The sequence below is a fragment of the Bufo gargarizans genome, chromosome 3 (assembly GCF_014858855.1).
Source record: "Bufo gargarizans isolate SCDJY-AF-19 chromosome 3, ASM1485885v1, whole genome shotgun sequence".
In the NCBI taxonomy this organism is placed as follows: domain Eukaryota; kingdom Metazoa; phylum Chordata; class Amphibia; order Anura; family Bufonidae; genus Bufo; species Bufo gargarizans.
Genome location: NC_058082.1, coordinates 92,026,413 through 92,045,059, shown reverse-complemented (window position 1 = coordinate 92,045,059; position 18,647 = coordinate 92,026,413). Strand labels below are relative to the sequence as shown.

At 43.7% G+C, this 18,647-nt stretch overlaps 1 protein-coding gene across 1 annotated transcript in view; it reads left to right on the top strand.

The window, feature by feature from the left end:
- Positions 1-18,647, top strand: part of DDX10 (DEAD-box helicase 10) — a 189,500-nt gene that overhangs the window by 152,945 nt on the left and 17,908 nt on the right. Inside the window, 1 exon segment of the mRNA XM_044285187.1 lies at positions 8,190-8,373. Coding sequence (XP_044141122.1) covers positions 8,190-8,336 — 147 coding nt within the window. The 3' untranslated portion in view covers positions 8,337-8,373.

Below are 18,647 nucleotides of genomic sequence, written 5' to 3'. Positions count from 1 at the left end.
CACCTGCACCTCCGTGGACTAGCTTACATCATGGCTATTGGTACAAATGTTGGGGGCAGGTCAGTAAGTGGTACACCATCAGTAGGCACCACCTGCACCTCCGTGGACTAGCTTACATCATGGCTATTGGTACAAATGTTGGGGGCAGAAGAGTAAGTGGTACACCATCAGTAGGCACCACCTGCTCCTCCATGGACTAGCTTACATCATGGCTATTGGTACAAATGTTAGGGGCAGAAGAGTAAGTGGTACACCATCAGTAGGCACCACCTGCACCTCCGTGGTTTAGCGTACATCATGGCTATTGGTACAAATGTTGGGGGAAGAAGAGTAAGTGGTACACCATCAGTAGGCACCACCTGCTCCTCCGTGGACTAGCTTACATCATGGCTATTGGTACAAATGTTGGGGGCAGAAGAGTAAGTGGTACACCATCAGTAGGCACCACCTGCTCCTCTGTGGACTATCTTACATCATGGCTATTGGTACACACACCGGCACAAAAATTTGCACAATTTGTATTGTATTCATCGTAAAATGGGAAACCCCCAGTCATGAAGTGGTTAAAGGAATATAAATTTTACAGGAATGCCTTAGAGAGGTGATGTATAGATCGCTAAATATAGCGGATTACAGAGATAGAAATGTGAATCTGCTCTCACAGAAAGCACATAATGTAGGTCACCTCCTTTATAGGGGGAGCAGATTGGTGCAGGAGCTGATTACGAAGCTCTTCACATCTCACCAGTGTTGGGTTTTATAGAATACAAAGTCTGGAATCTTCTACAGGTTTTCATCATCTCACATGTTGTTACTGTTTCAAGGAGGCTCGGTGTAGAAACAAAATCGGATGGTACATGGAGCCTGTCAACAAGCAGGCTGGTTCCTGCCGACCGGTCTTAATATGGCATTACCAAACTAGGTGTAAATACTGTACAAACTGCAAAGTACCTGAACACCATATGCGGGTTCCAGATTTTCATGAACCGGGCTCAGAGGAACATTATAGGGAATGTCATCAAAAATCACCTGTTGTTTATTTGAGTTTTTATATTAAACTTATTTTTACATAATTTTGGTGGTTATGGTTAATTTTTCTTGTTATATATCTCTTGCAGTTTTTGCACTGGCCACTAAGCCTAATAATAGGCCCCACTTCTTGGTCTGTACAGGTCACTTTAAGCAGTCATCTCATTATCATTGCAGTCAAGTTTACAATGACAGATATCACTTATATATAGATAACACAGAATCCATCATTCACAATAGGTGATATCACAGTGATAGAACATGTGTAGAATACTCTCCCATAGAAGCAAATGAGGTCCCCTCCATGTACATTGTGTCCATGACCAGTGGCGGCTGCTGTAAAGTATATCTCTAAATGCCCATCCCTCATAAGGATATGCCACCAATGTCAGATAGGTGCGAGTCCCACCTCTGGGATCCGCACCTATCTCTAGAACGGAGCCCCCAAAGCAAAGGTGAGCGCAATGTAAGCATGCAGCGTGCTTTCCATTCACTTCTATGGGCGTTCCGAAAGGAGTAGCGTGTTCAACTATTTACGTCACTCCCATAGAAGTGAATGAAGGGTGGCCACGCTTGCGCAGTGTGCCCTCCTTCACTTTGGGGGCTCCTTTTTATGAGCAAAGAACACAGCGGCCAGATGTTGCATGTTAGGAAATAAATCGCCGTACAATCACTTTTTATTTTTATATTTTAATAATGGTGTTTTAAGATGGTTTCCTGACATATTTTTATTTTTTTTGTTTTCAAATCAGATTGTGTGACTTTTTTAAGACATTCCTCACGCTGAAAAAAAGTAAAAAAAAAATGCAAGTAAAAAGTTACTAAAGAACGTCGCCCTAAGGCCCCATGCACACGGCCGTTGTTCACAGCCGTGTGCGGGCCGTGGAACCGCGGCCTGGATCCCTCCTGAGAGCAGGAGCGCACGGCGTCACTGGTTGCTATGACGCCGTGCGCCCCCTGCTGCCGGCACAGTATAGTAATACACTGGTATAGATCGTACCAGTGTATTACTGCATAGCGGCGGCAGCAGGGAGCGCACGGCGTCATAGCAACCAGTGACGCCGTGCGCTCCTGCTCTCAGGAGGGATCCAGGCCGCGGTTCCACGGCCCGCACACGGCTGTGAACAACGGCCGTGTGCATGGGGCCTAACAAAAAGGGCTTTTCATGATTTTTATGGAGTTTTTTTTCAAGCCAAAAAACACGTCCCCCAACAAAAACTAAGGGTCGAAGAACTCTAAGAATCCGATAATAGAAAATGCCCCCAAAAAAATGTCATGTTTTTATACACTGAAAGTACTTAATATCGACTCATAACTAAGGCTATTTTCACGCGATTTGGGCGGATACCTCAATGATCTGCAAAAACTGATCCGTTAGAAAAATACAACTATCTGCATCCGTCATGAACAGATCCGTTTGTATTATCTGTAACATAGCCAAGACGGATCCGTCATGAACTCCATTGAAAGTCAATGGGGGACGGATCCATTTTCTATTGTCAGAAAAAAAACGGATCTCTCCCCATTGACTTACATTGTGTGTCAGGACGGATCCGTTTGGCTGCAGGCAGCCTCCAGAGCGGAATGGAGACTGAACGGATGCAAACTGACGCATTCTGAGCGGATCCTTGTCCATTCAGAATGCATTAGGGCAAAACTGATCCGTTTCGGACCGCGTGTGAGAGCCCTGAACGGATCTCACGAATTGAAACCAGTGTAAAAGTACTAAGTAATATCACATAACTAAGCTGACAGATCCATCAGCGGCCTCCTGGTGACCGGCTGCAGGAGCAGTATCTGGAAATGGTCTCCTGATCACATCCACTTTTCTTGCCCTTTTCAGATTTAAAAAATTGCAGCGAAAAAAAAAAATATATTATTCAGTAAATTCCGAGATCTTATTTTATACTAGAAACCGCTGTAAACGCTTTGATGAATGAGAACCATTTCTTTTCCCCTTTGGCTTCTGTTCTCTTTGGTGACAGAACGCATTGAAAGAAATACAGGCACTTTTATTGTGCTGTATTTTATTGTGGCGAACAAGGTGTTTGCAGGTTTACTTTACACAGTGAAATATTCCGTCTTTATCTGCGATGTGCGCAGTAATGCCCCGGCGGCTGACATAAGATGCATGTTACACTTTGACTCCAGGACTTTTTTTTTTCCTCTGTTCCTATTAAGTGGTTTACTTTGTAATGTAAAAAAAAAACCTTGATCGGACAAACCTGCCGCCATATTGTATAGGAATCGGAGCACAGGTTTCATCTCTCCGCCGGAGACTTCTGGAGAGCCTGCATGGATCTCACTCGCTGAGCGATACCCTGACAGCTGTGACCTACAGAATGTAGAAGGAGACGGGAATATGAGGGATTTTTACTTGTCATTTCTCCCCTTCTCACATCCTAACTAAAAAAAAATAAAAAAAATTGCCTCAAGGCACAGCTATTGCTTTTCAGCAAAATCGTATTGGGAAAAAAAAGCCGTAGTCAAACCTGTCAAAGCTCTGCTGACAGTGTACAAGCGTCTAGACCTAGTTCTCCAGGACTCGGCTGTAACAGAGTTTCTTGTATCAATTTATATCAAATTTCTGAAACAGAAGTTGTTCCCTCTTTTATACCTATTCTAACGCTAGCGCCAGCTTTTAGTTCATTTACGATTTATTTTAATTTTTTTAGTATTTTTTTTCAAAATGTTTTTCCTGCTACCATCGGTAGGTACCGTCCTTGACAAAAGCTGCTGATATGTATACTATGATGCCGTACTGCCTTGCGGCTTGTCCTAGAAATATCAATGTGCTCGAGGCCGATTGCCTCCTCCGGGGCTCATTTAAAGGAATTGTCTCGCGTCAGCAATTTACCTTTTTTCATGGAGAGAAAGTTAATAGAAGCCACTTACTAATATATTTTAATTCTCCATATCGCCTCCTTTGCTGGCTGGATTCATTTTTCCGTCACATTATACGCTGCTCGTTTCCATGGTTACGACCACCCTGCAATCCTGCAGCAGTGGTCGTGCTTGCACACTATAGGAAAAAGACTGTATGTTATTTGTGTTGTATGTAGCACTGTGTGAAAAGGAAATTAAATCTTGGAGTCACATTGGAGACCGGACATCCTTTAAACCCAATCTCAACCCCTTTCCATCTAAATACTTGCACAATTTATTTCTCAGTGTATCATTATAACAGTCAAAGCTACCGAACACTCAAGAGGAGCATATTCTGACACCGTCCAACCAGAGCATTAAGCAAAACTGCTCCAGCATTCTCATTTTATGAGGAATCCAAGTATTTTCTAAAAAAGATAAGTCAGGAGAGGTGACGGGTCCACTGTATAATTATAACATTCCAGATGCTTGAAGCCACCACTAGAGGGAGCATACTGCACATCATTTATACATTGGACTCCATATTAAAAGTATGCATTAGGTCCTAAGCTCCCTCTAGTGGTGGCTGCAGACCACCATATTTGTTATAATTTTCCTATGTCTACAGGGAAAAAGTGACCGCTATAAAATTGAGCAGCATGGACTTTTTGACCTAAAAACAAGATGGAGTTAAGAGGGGAATCTGTCGGTAGCTTAATTTTAAAGCAGCTATTGAATAATAGTCTCCAGTAATACTGCGCTACCAGCTGTTAGCGGGTGCACACATTAAACGGACACCTAAAGTGTCAGCGGGGAACGAGGCGGTATTGCTTGTGGTCTAATACCCCTCATTGTGAGCTCCTTCTTTCCTCAAATGCTTCTGGCAATCTGAAGAAGGGTTTTTTATCCCTGATTTGGCTAGAATTTCAGTAAAAAAAAATCCTTCAGCCTTGGGCCTTATTCACATTGCGATGTCCGTTAGACATCAGTCTGTGTTTGGTCTGTCAGTTTTTTGCCCTCTTGCTGTTTTCGGTCTCCAACCTTCACGCCGGACTGCATCTGAGAGGAGCTGGTGTCTTTTAGTATAATTTTACAAAATAGTGCATGTCTCAGTAAAAAAAACAAGTGATATGTGAACAGACACCTTAAAACCAATGCGTACACGTGCACTTTAGTGAAAAACAGAAACGAGGCTTTAGTCCTTATTCACACGCCAGTGTTCGGTCAGTGATTTTCATCAGTGATTGTGAGCCAAAACCAGGTGCGGCTCTAAACACAAAACAGGTGCAAATCTTCCCATTACACCTTATGTCTCTGTAGCCTCCACTCCTAGTTTTGGCCTCATAATCGCTGATGGGAATCACTGACCGAACACTGACTGTGTGAAAGTGGCCGTATTCTGGGAGCACTTTGCACGCGGTGCCCATACAGCCAAGGAGAGGTTCACACAGGGCAGTTTCAGTCTAGTTGCTGCTTTTTATTCTCATTTGAAACCAGAAGTAGATTCTACAACAGGAGGACAATGCATACAGAGCAGAAGAGGCTGTATCTATCGGACTAGCTTCTTCCGACATCACGTAAAGCTATCTTAATGTCTGCAAAGCCTGACATGACTCTCTAGGGACAGAGAAGCGTCAGTGGTTGAGTAGCTCAGACATTGAGGGTATTGACTGAGAAGGCTTTATGACCCGTGAATTAAGAAACCAGCAATAAAGTCTGATATTCCACATCTCTCTACAAGATTAGACCGTGTATTCAGTATGTTCACTTTGTATATTTATATATGTATATAGTGTGTGTGTATGTGTGTGTGTGTGTATATGTGTATATATATATATATATATATATATATATATATATATTTATATTAATTTATCTTATTATTAATGGTCTCACAAACTTGAACAGCCTGCCGGATCCGTGCTGCCGGAAGTCTGCTCCAGCCCGCAGCATGGCAAACAAGCCGAGAGGCGGTCGGACAAAAACCACAGTGTGCTCCAGTCCGCCCAATTATCGTGAATGGGGCCGGAGCAGACTTCCGGCGGCACTGGTGGGCTAGCATTAGCGCGAATCCGGCAGGCTGTTCCCCCTGCGGAACAACCTGCCGGACCCTGCTGCCGCAAGTGTGAAAGTAGCCTAAGTCTTTAGGGCAATGCTTCCTGGGAAAATGTATGCAAATCAGCTCTCCCCCCGAAGGAAGTCCTCTGCCTACTACCGACTATAGGTGTCCTGTATTGTCTGACCGACAAGGTTTCAAGGCTCTCAATCTCTTTCGATTATTCTCTTACAAAACATGTGCTTGGTTGTCCTAGCCGGTGGAAAATGAAAAATGTGTCTATTTGAAGTCATAACTTACAAAAGTGCAACTGTTCATGTTTGATCTTTTAAACCTAATTTATAGGTATTGGGGTTCTTTCATAAGAGTGTGTCCAGTGCAGGAATCGCCCTCCGTGTGTGAGCGTGATTCCCCGTTATGGACACTCCTCGGGAGCGCACGGCATTATACTGATTTATATTGCTTTGTGTCTCTACAGTACATGACCTGACTTCCACATTATTATACTGACAGCGTTATGTCAGTATGATTCTGTAGCAGTAAGATCATGCAGAGACACTCAGCATTATAGATCAGTATAATGCCGTGTGCTCCTGCGAAAAGAGCAGTGTCCATAACGGGGAATCGCGCTCACACAAGGAGCATGCTTTCCGCACTTGACACACTCGTGTGAAACAGCCCTTGGACTGGATTTAAAGTGGAGCTGTCACTTCTACTGACCTGTCTGTTATCTCTTCTATCCCAACTTTTGATTAGGCCAAGGGGGGGCAACCTAATCCTGCGCAGCCTGCCTTGTGTACCCACACAGTAGTTATGCCTCCTTACTGCCCCTAAACAGTAGTTATGCCCCTTTACTGTGCCCACACAGTAGTTATGCTCCTTTTCTGTACCCACACAGTAGTTTTGCCTCCTTGCTGGCCCCACACAGCAGTTATGCCTCCTTACTGCCCCTACATAGTAGTTATGCCTCCTTACTGCCCCTACATAGTAGTTATGCCTTATTACTGTGCTCCCACACAGTAGGTATTCCACTTTAGTTCCTCTGCACAGTAGATTGTCTCCTTAGTATCCCTACACAGTTGTTATTCCCCCTTAGTGCCCTCACACAGTAGTGATGCCCCTTTAGTGCCCTCACACAGTAGTTATGCCCCATTAGTGCCCTCACACAGTAGTTATGCCCCATTAGTGCCCTCACACAGTAGTTATGCCCCATTAGTGCCCTCACACAGTAGTTATGCCCCATTAGTGCCCTCACACAGTAGTTATGCCCCATTAGTGCCCTCACACAGTCGTTATGCCCCATTAGTGCCCTCACACAATAGAATGCCCCCTTACAGCAGTGCTGCCCCTGTGGTGTTAATAAAATATATAATAATAATAAGTAACACTCACTTAGATCTGTTCCCCTATTGAACGGAGCACATCCTGTTCTCCCCAGGAGCAGGTGCGATGACGTCACTGCATTGTGGCTGCTGAGCAGTAGAGCACACAAGCCAATTCTCTGGCCTGTGCACTGTCCTCTACAGCTAAGCAGGTATGATGACATCACTGCATCGCGCTTACTGCTGTGTAGAGCGCAGGCTGATGAACAGTGAAGAACACAGCTGGCATCTGTTTCACCATTGCATTCAACTGTGTCTGCGTTATCAAGACATACCTCAGCCGTCCTGGAACCGCGGGACAGTCACAGAAATCCGGGTTGGTTTGGAAGTATTTTATTTCTGTGAAAAGTTTTTATGATTAAAGGTACAACTGAACGTTACCAGGTCACACTGTCAATACAGATTGGATAGTATCTGACCATGCAGGGACACACACCCAGTTGAATCTTTATTCATAAACTCCTAGCAGGAGTAATAGAGGAAAGGCACAATATAGCCATAAGAATAGATGCTCCAGAATTGTTTTTACATGGGGTGTGCAAAGACATGGCAGGAGAGGGGACAGGTCCTCTTTAATACATCTACTTTAAGGTGGATAGTTAAAGACCGAGGTGTGGCATAGCAGTTCTCTATGATAATGGTGTGATCAGAATCAACGTCTTTATCCTGAAGACTATTTTAACCTTTAGTCTATAAGAAGTTTTTGTTCAGTTTCATTCCTTAACTAATGTATTGCTTAAAGTGTCTCCAAGATGGAGCTGCACTTTACTTCACGGAGATAAGCTTTAAGGAAGATTGTGGAGAACATGTAGGAGTGAGTTCTGAGTTTCTAATGTCTGGAATCTGTTCTTTTGTAGGGTGATGAAGAGGAAGCTGTTGCTTACCTTGACCGTGGTGAAAGCGAAGAAGTGGACCTCAGCGCCCTCCCTGACCCTGATAAGTACAGAGGAGGAGAGGAGGAGGAGGAGGATGATGATGATCATGATGATGATCATGATGACTGACGTTCAGGAGGAATGACTCCGAAGCAGAGAGCAACAGGTATGGTTTTGCCTTAATATTTCTCTCCAGGAGCAAGTGGGTTTATTCAGAAAACTTTAAGAACATTTGCAGATAATAATCTGGATTTATCACAGCTGTCCACTTCAAGTGAATATTTAATGTTAAATTCCCTCTTCTCACTTTCTAAAACCAACACCGCCAGGAGCCCAGTGGACAGCTGCTGCAACCATCTGGATAGGACTGTCAGAACTAGTTGTTTCAGGACATTATAATTTAAGATTCTCTTGGGATGCCATTGCCGGTTCTCTGAGACACAGACCCATAAGATGAGGGAAAAGAAGTAGAATATTAACTATTTGGTACAAGTCTTTAAAGATATTTTGTACTTTTAATTAGTAGTGGAAGCATAGAATTTACACTGTATACAGTCCAAGTCCCTGGTCTGTGGTAACTGTGTCTGTATGGACATGGTGTGTTTGCTGCTCCTTGTCCATATTTTAGAATTATGGATCTGCTGTGTTTCTTTACATTAGTGTGTTCAGCACAGTAAATCTGCCTGTCTAGTCTCCTTCAGCACAGTATGTCTGCCTGTCTAGTCTCCTGCGGCACAGTACGTCTGCCTGTCTAGTCTCCTTCAGCATAGTACGTCTGCCTGTCTAGTCCCCTTCTGCACAGTACGTCTGCCTGTCTAGTCTCCTGCGGCACAGTACGTCTGCCTGTCTAGTCTCCTTCAGCATAGTACGTCTGCCTGTCTAGTCCCCTTCGGCACAGTACGTCTGCCTGTCTAGTCTCCTGCGGCACAGTACGTCTGCCTGTCTAGTCTCCTTCGGCACAGTACGTCTGCCTGTCTAGTCTCCTGCGGCACAGTACGTCTGCCTGTCTAGTCTCCTGCGGCACAGTACGTCTGCCTGTCTAGTCTCCTGCGGCACAGTACGTCTGCCTGTCTAGTCTCCTGCGGCACAGCACGTCTGCCTGTCTAGCCTCCTGCGGCACAGCACGTCTGCCTGTCTAGCCTCCTGCGGCACAGCACGTCTGCCTGTCTAGCCTCCTGCGGCACAGCACGTCTGCCTGTCTAGCCTCCTGGCGCACAGCACGTCTGCCTGTCTAGCCTCCTGGCGCACAGCACGTCTGCCTGTCTAGCCTCCTGGCGCACAGCACGTCTGCCTGTCTAGTCTCCTGGGGCACAGCACGTCTGCCTGTCTAGTCTCCTGGGGCACAGCACGTCTGCCTGTCTAGTCTCCTGCGGCACAGTAGACCTGACCTTCAATGATTATAAGCCTTCTCTAGTCATGTTGAGATGATCATTCTCATTCTGCAAATCTGAAAGGGTTGCTGTAAAAGACGTGTGCCCCTGGAGTTGAATTTTTAATGTGAAAACAGATTTTTCTTTTTGTAGAAGATAAATAGAAATGGCAAGCTATAAAAAATAGGCCTGTTAATATTGCCTGTATCATAGCCAAAGCTGTGGTCAACACGACTTCCACTTCACAATCCTCTGTATAACCTGTTTGCACAACTTGACTTTGCATAATCTGAATCTCTTTTGGCGCCTGCTGCTTGTGTCGCTCACAAGCTGAAGTCAGACGTAACTTTATTTGTGGCTTTCAGCATTATTTTGCACCCACCTTGGTTTTAAGCATATGTATTTTTCATGTTTGAGCGTATAAAAAAAAAAAAAAAAGAAAAAGCAATACACAAATGTAGTACTTATCCTCCCCTCGGTTACCCTGTGGTTGATCATCCGGAACCCCAGCTTTTGTAGGGGTGATGGGCAGAGGTTGGTAATAGGCATCTTTAGCTATGTTGCTCGCTCCATTCACAGAGCAGGTGCTGGTGTCCGATACAGGTATTGTTTCTCCCATATTGCCAGTAGTTTGAAAGTCACAGCATCAGACGTCTGGACTGAATATGGGGCTTCAGCCCTGACATTATATTTAAAGGGATCGTTGCTCCAGACAGTCCCAATTAGCCATACAAAGCAGAAAGGTAGTTAATAGTGGGACTGATAACGTGTTCTGACTGCATCTGTTGATGGTGTGCCGAGGTGCATGGCACGAGCCTCTTGCCGTTCAAGTAACATTTTCTGTTTGTTGTTTTCTGCCTAATAATCTGCTAAAGGCTTTTGCAGCCAGACCTGGAGGTGGCCCTCCTCTATCATAAGATTATAGGGAGAGTCTTATTAGCCGGGTTTCAGGACTCTATTCTGACAGTAATTTTCCTCGCAATTTGTCTCCGTTTTCACTCAAATCCTATACTCTTTTATATTTTTTTCTGATGACCTATCCTCTTTTAAGGTCATCAGTATCTGATTGGTGGGGGTACGATACCCAGGACCTCCGCCGATCAGCTGTTTAAGAAGGCATCGGCGCTCCTGTGAGTGCCGCAGCCTTCTCTCTGCTTTTCCAGGGCCATGTGATGACACGTTCATCTGTCACGTGGCTTAGGACCAACTCAGCCCTATTGAAGTGAATGGGGCTGAGCACGATACCAAGCACATCAACTATACAATGTACAATGCTGTGCTTGGTGAGCTGATCGGCGGATGTCCCGGGTGTTGGACCCCCACAGATCAGATACTGATGACCTAGATCCAGAGAAGATACAGTTGGCACTCCGTGTATCAGTGATGCGGTGTGCGCGTCCAGGGAGAATCCACACGAACTTGCACAGAGAGGACTGACACTCGCTATGGTAGTAATTTTTAAGTATTTTAATGGTCACATACAGGAGGCAAGTGACACGTTTCGGCAACTATGAGCCTTCCTTCTGTTTGAGGAAGGCTCATAGTAGCCGAAACGCGTCACTTGCCTCCTGTATGTGACCATTAAAATACTTCAAAATTACTACCATAGCGAGTGCCGGTCCTCTCTGTGCAAACTGATAAGTAAAAACAAATCTTAGAAAACCTTTTTAAGTTAAAAAGAACAAAGTTTACAGTTGAAAAATATCAGCATCTACCTTAATGCATCCATTTGTCAGCGTCTGTATAATGGGCCGTAGTATCTGGATCCAATGTGCTTCTGGGACTGTTTGTAGGTTTGTTTGTTTTTAAAGGCTATGCACACCTCTTTTTATAATTGCATGCTACTCATTTTTGACTAAAAATAATTTTTTCAATTGGAATTAAAGGGAACCCGTCATCAACTTTTTGCTGATCCCACCGAGGGCAGCATAAATTAGTGACAGAAATGCTGATGTCAGCGGTGTGTCACTCATGAGCTAAAAGTAAGTGGTTGCTGAGAACCAGCATCATAATCATTGCAGCCCGGGCCTGGAGAAGAGTCCAATCTACCTGAGAAGAGTCCTGGTTATTCCTAATCTCCTGCTCTCTCGTCCATCTGCTGATGATTGGCAGTTCTCTCCTAGAGAGAAAGGGAGAAAACTAGGTAGAAGTCGGTCAGTCATCAGCAGGTGGGCAGGAGAGCAGGAATTCATCAATAACCAGGACTCTTCTCAGGTGGCTGTGACTCTTTTTCAGGCCCAGTCTGCAATGATTGTGATGTTGGTTCTCGGCAACCATTTACTTTTAAATGACAGACCGCTGAAATCAACTCACCTGTCTCTTCTTTATTCTGCCATTAATATGGTCCGCATACAGTTGATGACATGTTCCCCTTTAAAAATTAAAGGGTTAACTGTTTTTTTCACTTTCGGCCCGGTTATCTAATAAACCTCATCTCTAAACTACCAAGAGGTCCTAAAAACACTTATTTGAGCCAAATTCTTATCAGTAAGATGAGAACTGACCCGTCTGCGCCTGGTCTGATGAAAAACACAGAAAATCCAAAGGGTGCTACTAGAGCATCTCAGGCTCTGTACAGAAAAAAGGACTCCATATTTTTAATAAAGACCAATTAAAAAATAGCTTTAGCTCAAAACAAGTACATTGCAATATTGATAATAAAAAAGCCCCTACAGGTGTACATAGCCTTTAAATGCATGAATAGAGTTAGTTTCCCACATATTACAAGATATTCATGTCACCTAATGTATTGTCACGTCTGTCGTAAGGACAACATGCCAAAAGATAAAATGGGCTAATTAGGGCCCATTGCAATCACATGCCTTCCGCAGCAACATCACATCTCAGGCCTGCTGTATTGTCATCACTAGGTAAACTGTAGCAAGCTCCACCAACTTACATATTCTTCTTTAAATATTGTCATGTAGGGGTTAATTTATTTCCACACCCTCAGTCTTGCACTTAGCTTTCACTCTTATTGAGCTCAGTAGAGCCCACGCACTCCAGATACATACCTCGCTGCCACCAACCAACCAACCAAGTTCCTATGGCAATAGGTAGAGAGTCTACAAACGCTGTTCTCCAAAAGTTATAAAGCCATCTATGAAAGGCTGTGGATTCTGTAAAGCATACAAGGTCTAAACTCCCCAAAAGTAGCCTCTGAGAGCCTTTTTATAGGGCAGCAGAGAAGCAATTGTTTGCCGTCTTGTGCCTAGAGTCTAATTGGACCATACCTATAATCATTTACTTTACTGCACGTTGAGTTTTGCAGCAATGTGACATTTCTGAGTGTGATATTTTGTGTCCGTTTGTGTATAAATCTATATACCTTGGGCTGTCTTCACGTTGCCATTGTAGCCTCGGTCTGCAGTGGCAGAAATAAACCTGACAGGTGCCATTGTAAGTGAAATGTGAACAGAGCCTTAGTGCTTCACGCTATAATGTGATATTGATGTTCCCTGCGTGGCAGTCTTCCCAGTACACGTGGCAGTGACTACTATTTGCCTTTTAGAAGGGTAGATATTAATAAAACTGTAATACAGGGAGGTTAGACCTGATGAAATGAACCAGAAATTCCATCTCTGTCTAATAATTCATGAAATATATTTTCCTATTAGTCTCCTGAATTGAAGCAGCTAACATCCCAGGACCTAAATGGACAATCTAGAAATGATCACACATGTTAATTTAACGAGATGTACAGGCAATCTGTCATCCATACTCTGCTGTGTCCTGTAATGGTAGATGTGATGGTGGGGGGGTTAATGACGTCACTATTTTTTACAGAAAACGGACACTGATCTTCACAGAGAAGTTTAATGGATAAAGATACAAGGAACTATCGTTTGTCAGGGCAAGAGAATGACTGCTGCAGTATTAAAGGGGTTATCCGAAAACAAACAAATGCTGACCCATATGGCAGGCTTCCCGCGCCGCGCTCCTGGTCCCCTCACCGCCACTGCTGCCTATCCCTGTGTGTGGATGAAAACATCGGGTTTTGTGAGCGGCGGGGAGACGGTGTTATGCGGAGCCAATTGCAGGTGGTGACGGGGACGAGCCTCACTAGTGTCACCCCCCTGACTGCCATTGCCTGCACCCCCAGCCCTTTTTCTTATAACTCTGTCCACCTTGCTGAGGTGGCACGCCTGCTCAGTTTCATCTTTCAGTTGGCACCAGCCATACTGTGGCAGTTACCAGCAGAAGGACAATAATGTAACACAGCAGTTGGAAGCAATGAATGGGGAGATCTCTGGATCCATGTGAGGTACAGGGCTGGTTCTAGCTTTGCTAGAAAGACATTGTAATTTACAATGTGTGTGATTTTCATTTTTTTACATTAATCATGGGATAACCCTTTTAATTTGCATGTAGCAGCTCAACGATGAGTAGCATAGCAGTATCAATGAACAAAAAAAACTTTTTTCTTAGCCCCCCTTTTTTTGTTCATCTCCTTGTATTACCAACCTTTATTGGCTGGCCTGCACAATAGTGGGCATTACTCTCCAGGAGGTGGAATGGCTCTACTGATCATGTGTGACCACTGACACAGGACACATCAGGTGCATAAGAGGGAGATACTAGGAGAGGGAATCAGAAGTATACACCCGGGAGTCCTGTAACAAGTACCGTAATTACCAGCAATTCTATATCTCGACATATTCTTAAAATTTGTGAAAGTGAAAAAATCATTACCATATTTTTTGCTTTATAAGGCCCCTTTCAGACGAGCGGGTGTCACGCTGCGGACTCGCAGCACAGCACCCGGCCTGAACTCCCAGCACAGTCGGGGTCACATAGACTGGATGTTTGATTTTTAATCGCTGAAATAAAGTACCGTTGCTTTTCTTTTCACTGGATCTCTACTTACCCGCATCCAAGTGCGGTTGTTCCGTGTTCATAGTAGATGAAGAGCAGGTGAGAGCAGTTTCAACTTTTTTTTGCTGTGTCAGGGTCACAAAGGATTATATTGATTTATGTTCCTATGTAACCCTTAGAGGTCAGGAATGTACTGGATAACACTGACAGCATTATGTCAGTGTTATCCAGTGCATTCCAGAAGCATGACACCCCCTTGTTTTAATGGCCTAAGACACACTTTTTCCCCCGAAAGGGTGGGGGGAGTCACAACGTCTTATAAACCGAATACTAGTGAGCGATCTCTCTTCCTGGTCTTCCTCTGGGCGCTGTGATGCCCTGTCCTGACTGCATGGAGCATCAGGACGTAGTGCGCACTATACTGTGACCTCATGTGTGAAGTCAGGTCACAGTATAGTGTGGGCCCGGAGAAGACCTGGGAGTGCAGGAGAGAACGCCTGATCTGCAGAGTGTCGGTGGAGCAGGAGAGGTAAGTTTATTTATTTTGTCTGATGGGGGTTGATCTGATATGAGGGTCTGATATTATGTGGGTATCTGATCTGAGGTCTGCTCAGAAGTTCGATGAAGATTAGGGGGTGCTGATGAAGATTAGGGGGTGCTGATGAAGATTAGGGGGTGCTGATGAAGATTAGGGAGTGCTGATGAAGATTAGGGGTTCTTGATTTAGATGTATTGTGTGCAAACAAATGTTTTTTTTTTGTTTGTTTTTTTGTTTAATTTGGCTTCTCCAGCTTCATTGTTTAACAGTACATAGCAGATTCAGAATGCCGTACTGTCTGATTGCTCAGTCTCCAGACCCTCTCTCCTGAATGATTTATGACTGACGCTTTAATTTGAACATGTATGGCATTCTGCAGCTGCTATGTACTGTGAAAAAGAAAAGCTGCAGAAGCCAATGAAGCAAAATGTGTAATAAAAACGGATTACAATGTTTTAGCCCAAAATATATCTAAATCGGAAAAAAATGGCCTTCAAAGATGCCCCTGTCCTTTAAATCTGATTAAATAAACTTGACTGTATAGGGTGTATTAGACCTTCCCGGTAATCGCCTGGTATTTGCTGTGGAGACTGCTGGTATTACATGCAGCGATCTCCTCCGCAGCATTGGGAGGAGCGATCATTATGCCATCGCTCGTCCCCATGATGTACAGTGGTTTGCCGGCTGCAGATTGTAATTAGACAGCATGCTGAAAGATCTGCATTGCCCGATGGACGAGCGTTTGCTCCTTCATCGTACAATCGGCGGCGCAGTATTACACTGCAAAATGATCGCTAACTAGCGTTTATACAACTGCCCGTCTAATACACCCTTATGACTTTTTACAATTTCAATGTAAATTTCAGGCTGGGGGAGTTCACTGAAAGGAAGTCTAGTCCCTGACCCCATGAGGTCTACTTTATCGCCAATGGATGGGTGATAATTGTCCATTGTTGGAAAACCCCTTTAATTTTTCCTCTCCAATGTCTCTTGTTTACCTATTCACACCAAACTGTACCTGCATGTGTATAAGAAGCGGTTATATCATCCAATATTACAGCAAGTAATAGCATAATACATCACTGCTTTTATCCTCGAGGGCCACACTGTGAAATTGACTTGTAATTTCTGCATGTTATGCTATCGTTCTATCTGGCTGGAATCAAATGAATTTACATTTTCTCATTATAAAGCTATTGGGTTTTCCATAGAAATTACATGACTGGTAGCATGGTACAGAGATGAATGTATCACAGATATGTGTGTTGCTCTTAATGGTGTCATGTCTGCTTTAGTGTCTTTTTTCAACCTATGTTGCTATGTAAGATTAAACGTAAACTTGAACTTGTTTTAAGTCGTTTTCCGGAATAATCAGATCGGTGGGTTCCATCTCTCGGCAGTCTTGCCAGCCATCTGTTTGAATCTTGGCTCACCCTTGCCAATCTTTTTTTTTTTTTTTCAGTCCGCCACTACGACCACACCAATATTATAGTACATTGACACTTCCCGCTTGCATCAGTTAATATTAGAGATGAGCGAATCGCTTCATGCAAATCGATTCATCTCATCAACAAGCATTATTTACCTGTGATGGGCTAGCCCCGCTGCTAAAGAAGCTCCTCCCTGACGCTTGACAGGGCCAAACATCTCGCACAGGCGCAAGATTGTCAGGCCGGGCGAGATATCTGGCCCTGTCAATCAAGTGGAGGGGGAGCTTCTTCAGCAACACCCTCTTGTTGATGAGATAAATTGATTTGTAAAAATCAATTTACTCATCTCTTGTTAATATTTATTCCGGCAGCAGGGAGGAAGTAAAGGACTGTAGTATTCCAGTCTACTCCTGTTCTAGCCCATATTGAAATGAATAGTGCTCACCTTATAAGTACATAAAACTACTAAGCAGAACAGGCTTTGTAATTCTAGATGGGAACTTACGTTTACACTTTTTTAATTTGCTATCCACTAGTCCTCTGGTACTGACCCTGTTATTATTGGGTCTATCGTCTATCATACCATTTGTGGAAAGGGGGGAGGGGGGGGTCTATTATTTGAAATTTGCCAAAATTGTGTGTGATTTGTGCAAAAGAACTTGTGTACCTGTTTTGCACCACATTTATTAAAGGGGTTATCCTGCCATATATATTGATGACCTATCCAGAGGACCCCCGCTTGTCAGCAAATGGACTTTGCCTGCATGCACCAAAAATTTGTTGCAATTTTTTTTAGGTACACTAAGCCAGCAGGTGGTGTAAAGCTATAGACCAGGGATGGCCAACCTGAGGCTCTCCAGCTGTTGCAAAACGATAACTCCCAGCATGCCCAGACTGCCTACAGCAGGGCATGGTGGGAGTTGTAGTTTTACAACAGCTGGAGAGCCGCAGGTTGGCCATCCCTGCTATAGACAGTCTAAAGATCCTCCAGATTTATCATCCAGCAGTATATGCTGTCTTAATTGTATACAGGATTAGTAAATGTGACCTATAAAGCTGTTTAGATTGTACATTTAAGAGAATAAGCTTTGTTATCAGAAAATCACTTTAAAGAAATAGGTTTTCCTTTAAAACAAAGACCTTCTATTGCCGTGCACGGCATCCGCTCCTCTTCACTAATTATTCGGGACAACCTCTCTGGCTGTAGGGCCATCATCCTAAACCCAACGTGAATTGTAGAGCCAATCTTTATTTCCGGTACAATCCTATTTTCTTGCAGTATATCTCTCCCCTTCACTTGTGATTATCGCCAGTGAGATTCCAGCAGCCCAAGAGCCGTTATTAATGCTTTTTGCAGAGTATCTTCCAAGTTCTATAAAACTAAAGGTCATTTATAAGCTCTCGCGGAGAGAATATTAGTGCCGAGCAATGGGGCTGGGGAGCAGTTTATCTCCGGCTCTTTTCCCCCCTCTTAAAATCAAATTTATTGTTCTTGGCCTGAAGCTTTAACAGCCGAGCAATCTAAAGGAAGGACATGAAGCTGACCTGCAGCAGCTCCCTGTGTCTTCTCGAGAAATTGGGTTTTTGTTGGTAGCTATTTTAACCCGTTCCTGCCACATGGTGTACTATTATGTCATGGGAGTGATGTAGTTCACGCGAATGGACGTAAGAGTACGTCGTGTGATGGTTCACCACCGCTGGCGGGTGTGAGCTTTTTATACAGCCATCACCTTACTCCTAACGGCTGGAATTGAAGACACCTCCAGGCATAATGATCAACCTCACAGAAGTTAGCAAGTGGGACTATAATAAAAAGTAAAGCAAAGTTGCTGTAATTAAAATATGAAAGAAAAATTCCACTTAATTGGAATCGCCTCACTATGTCCGTAATTACTAAAACTTATAACAAATGTAACCCACACGGTAAATGCTGTACAAGAAACAAATAAAATGGGTTTAAAAGATGTTTGTATTCAAAGTTGGTACCGAATGCACATTAACTGCTCCCACAAAAAAAGCCCTGCTACAGGTCAGTTTGAAAATGTTTATTAGTTTTTTATTGCGCAAAATTAGATTTTTTTTAAATATATATAAATTTTGTATTGTGTAATTGTACCCACCCACAGAATAAAGATAACCTCATTTATTTCACACAGTGAACACCATAAATACACCCCCCCCCCCCAAAAAAAAATAGATTTCTAAAACACTTACAAAACATTATAAGCCCCCCAAAGCTTTCCAAAGCATTATGGGCACCCCAAAAAGGTGGTGTTAAAAATGCAAC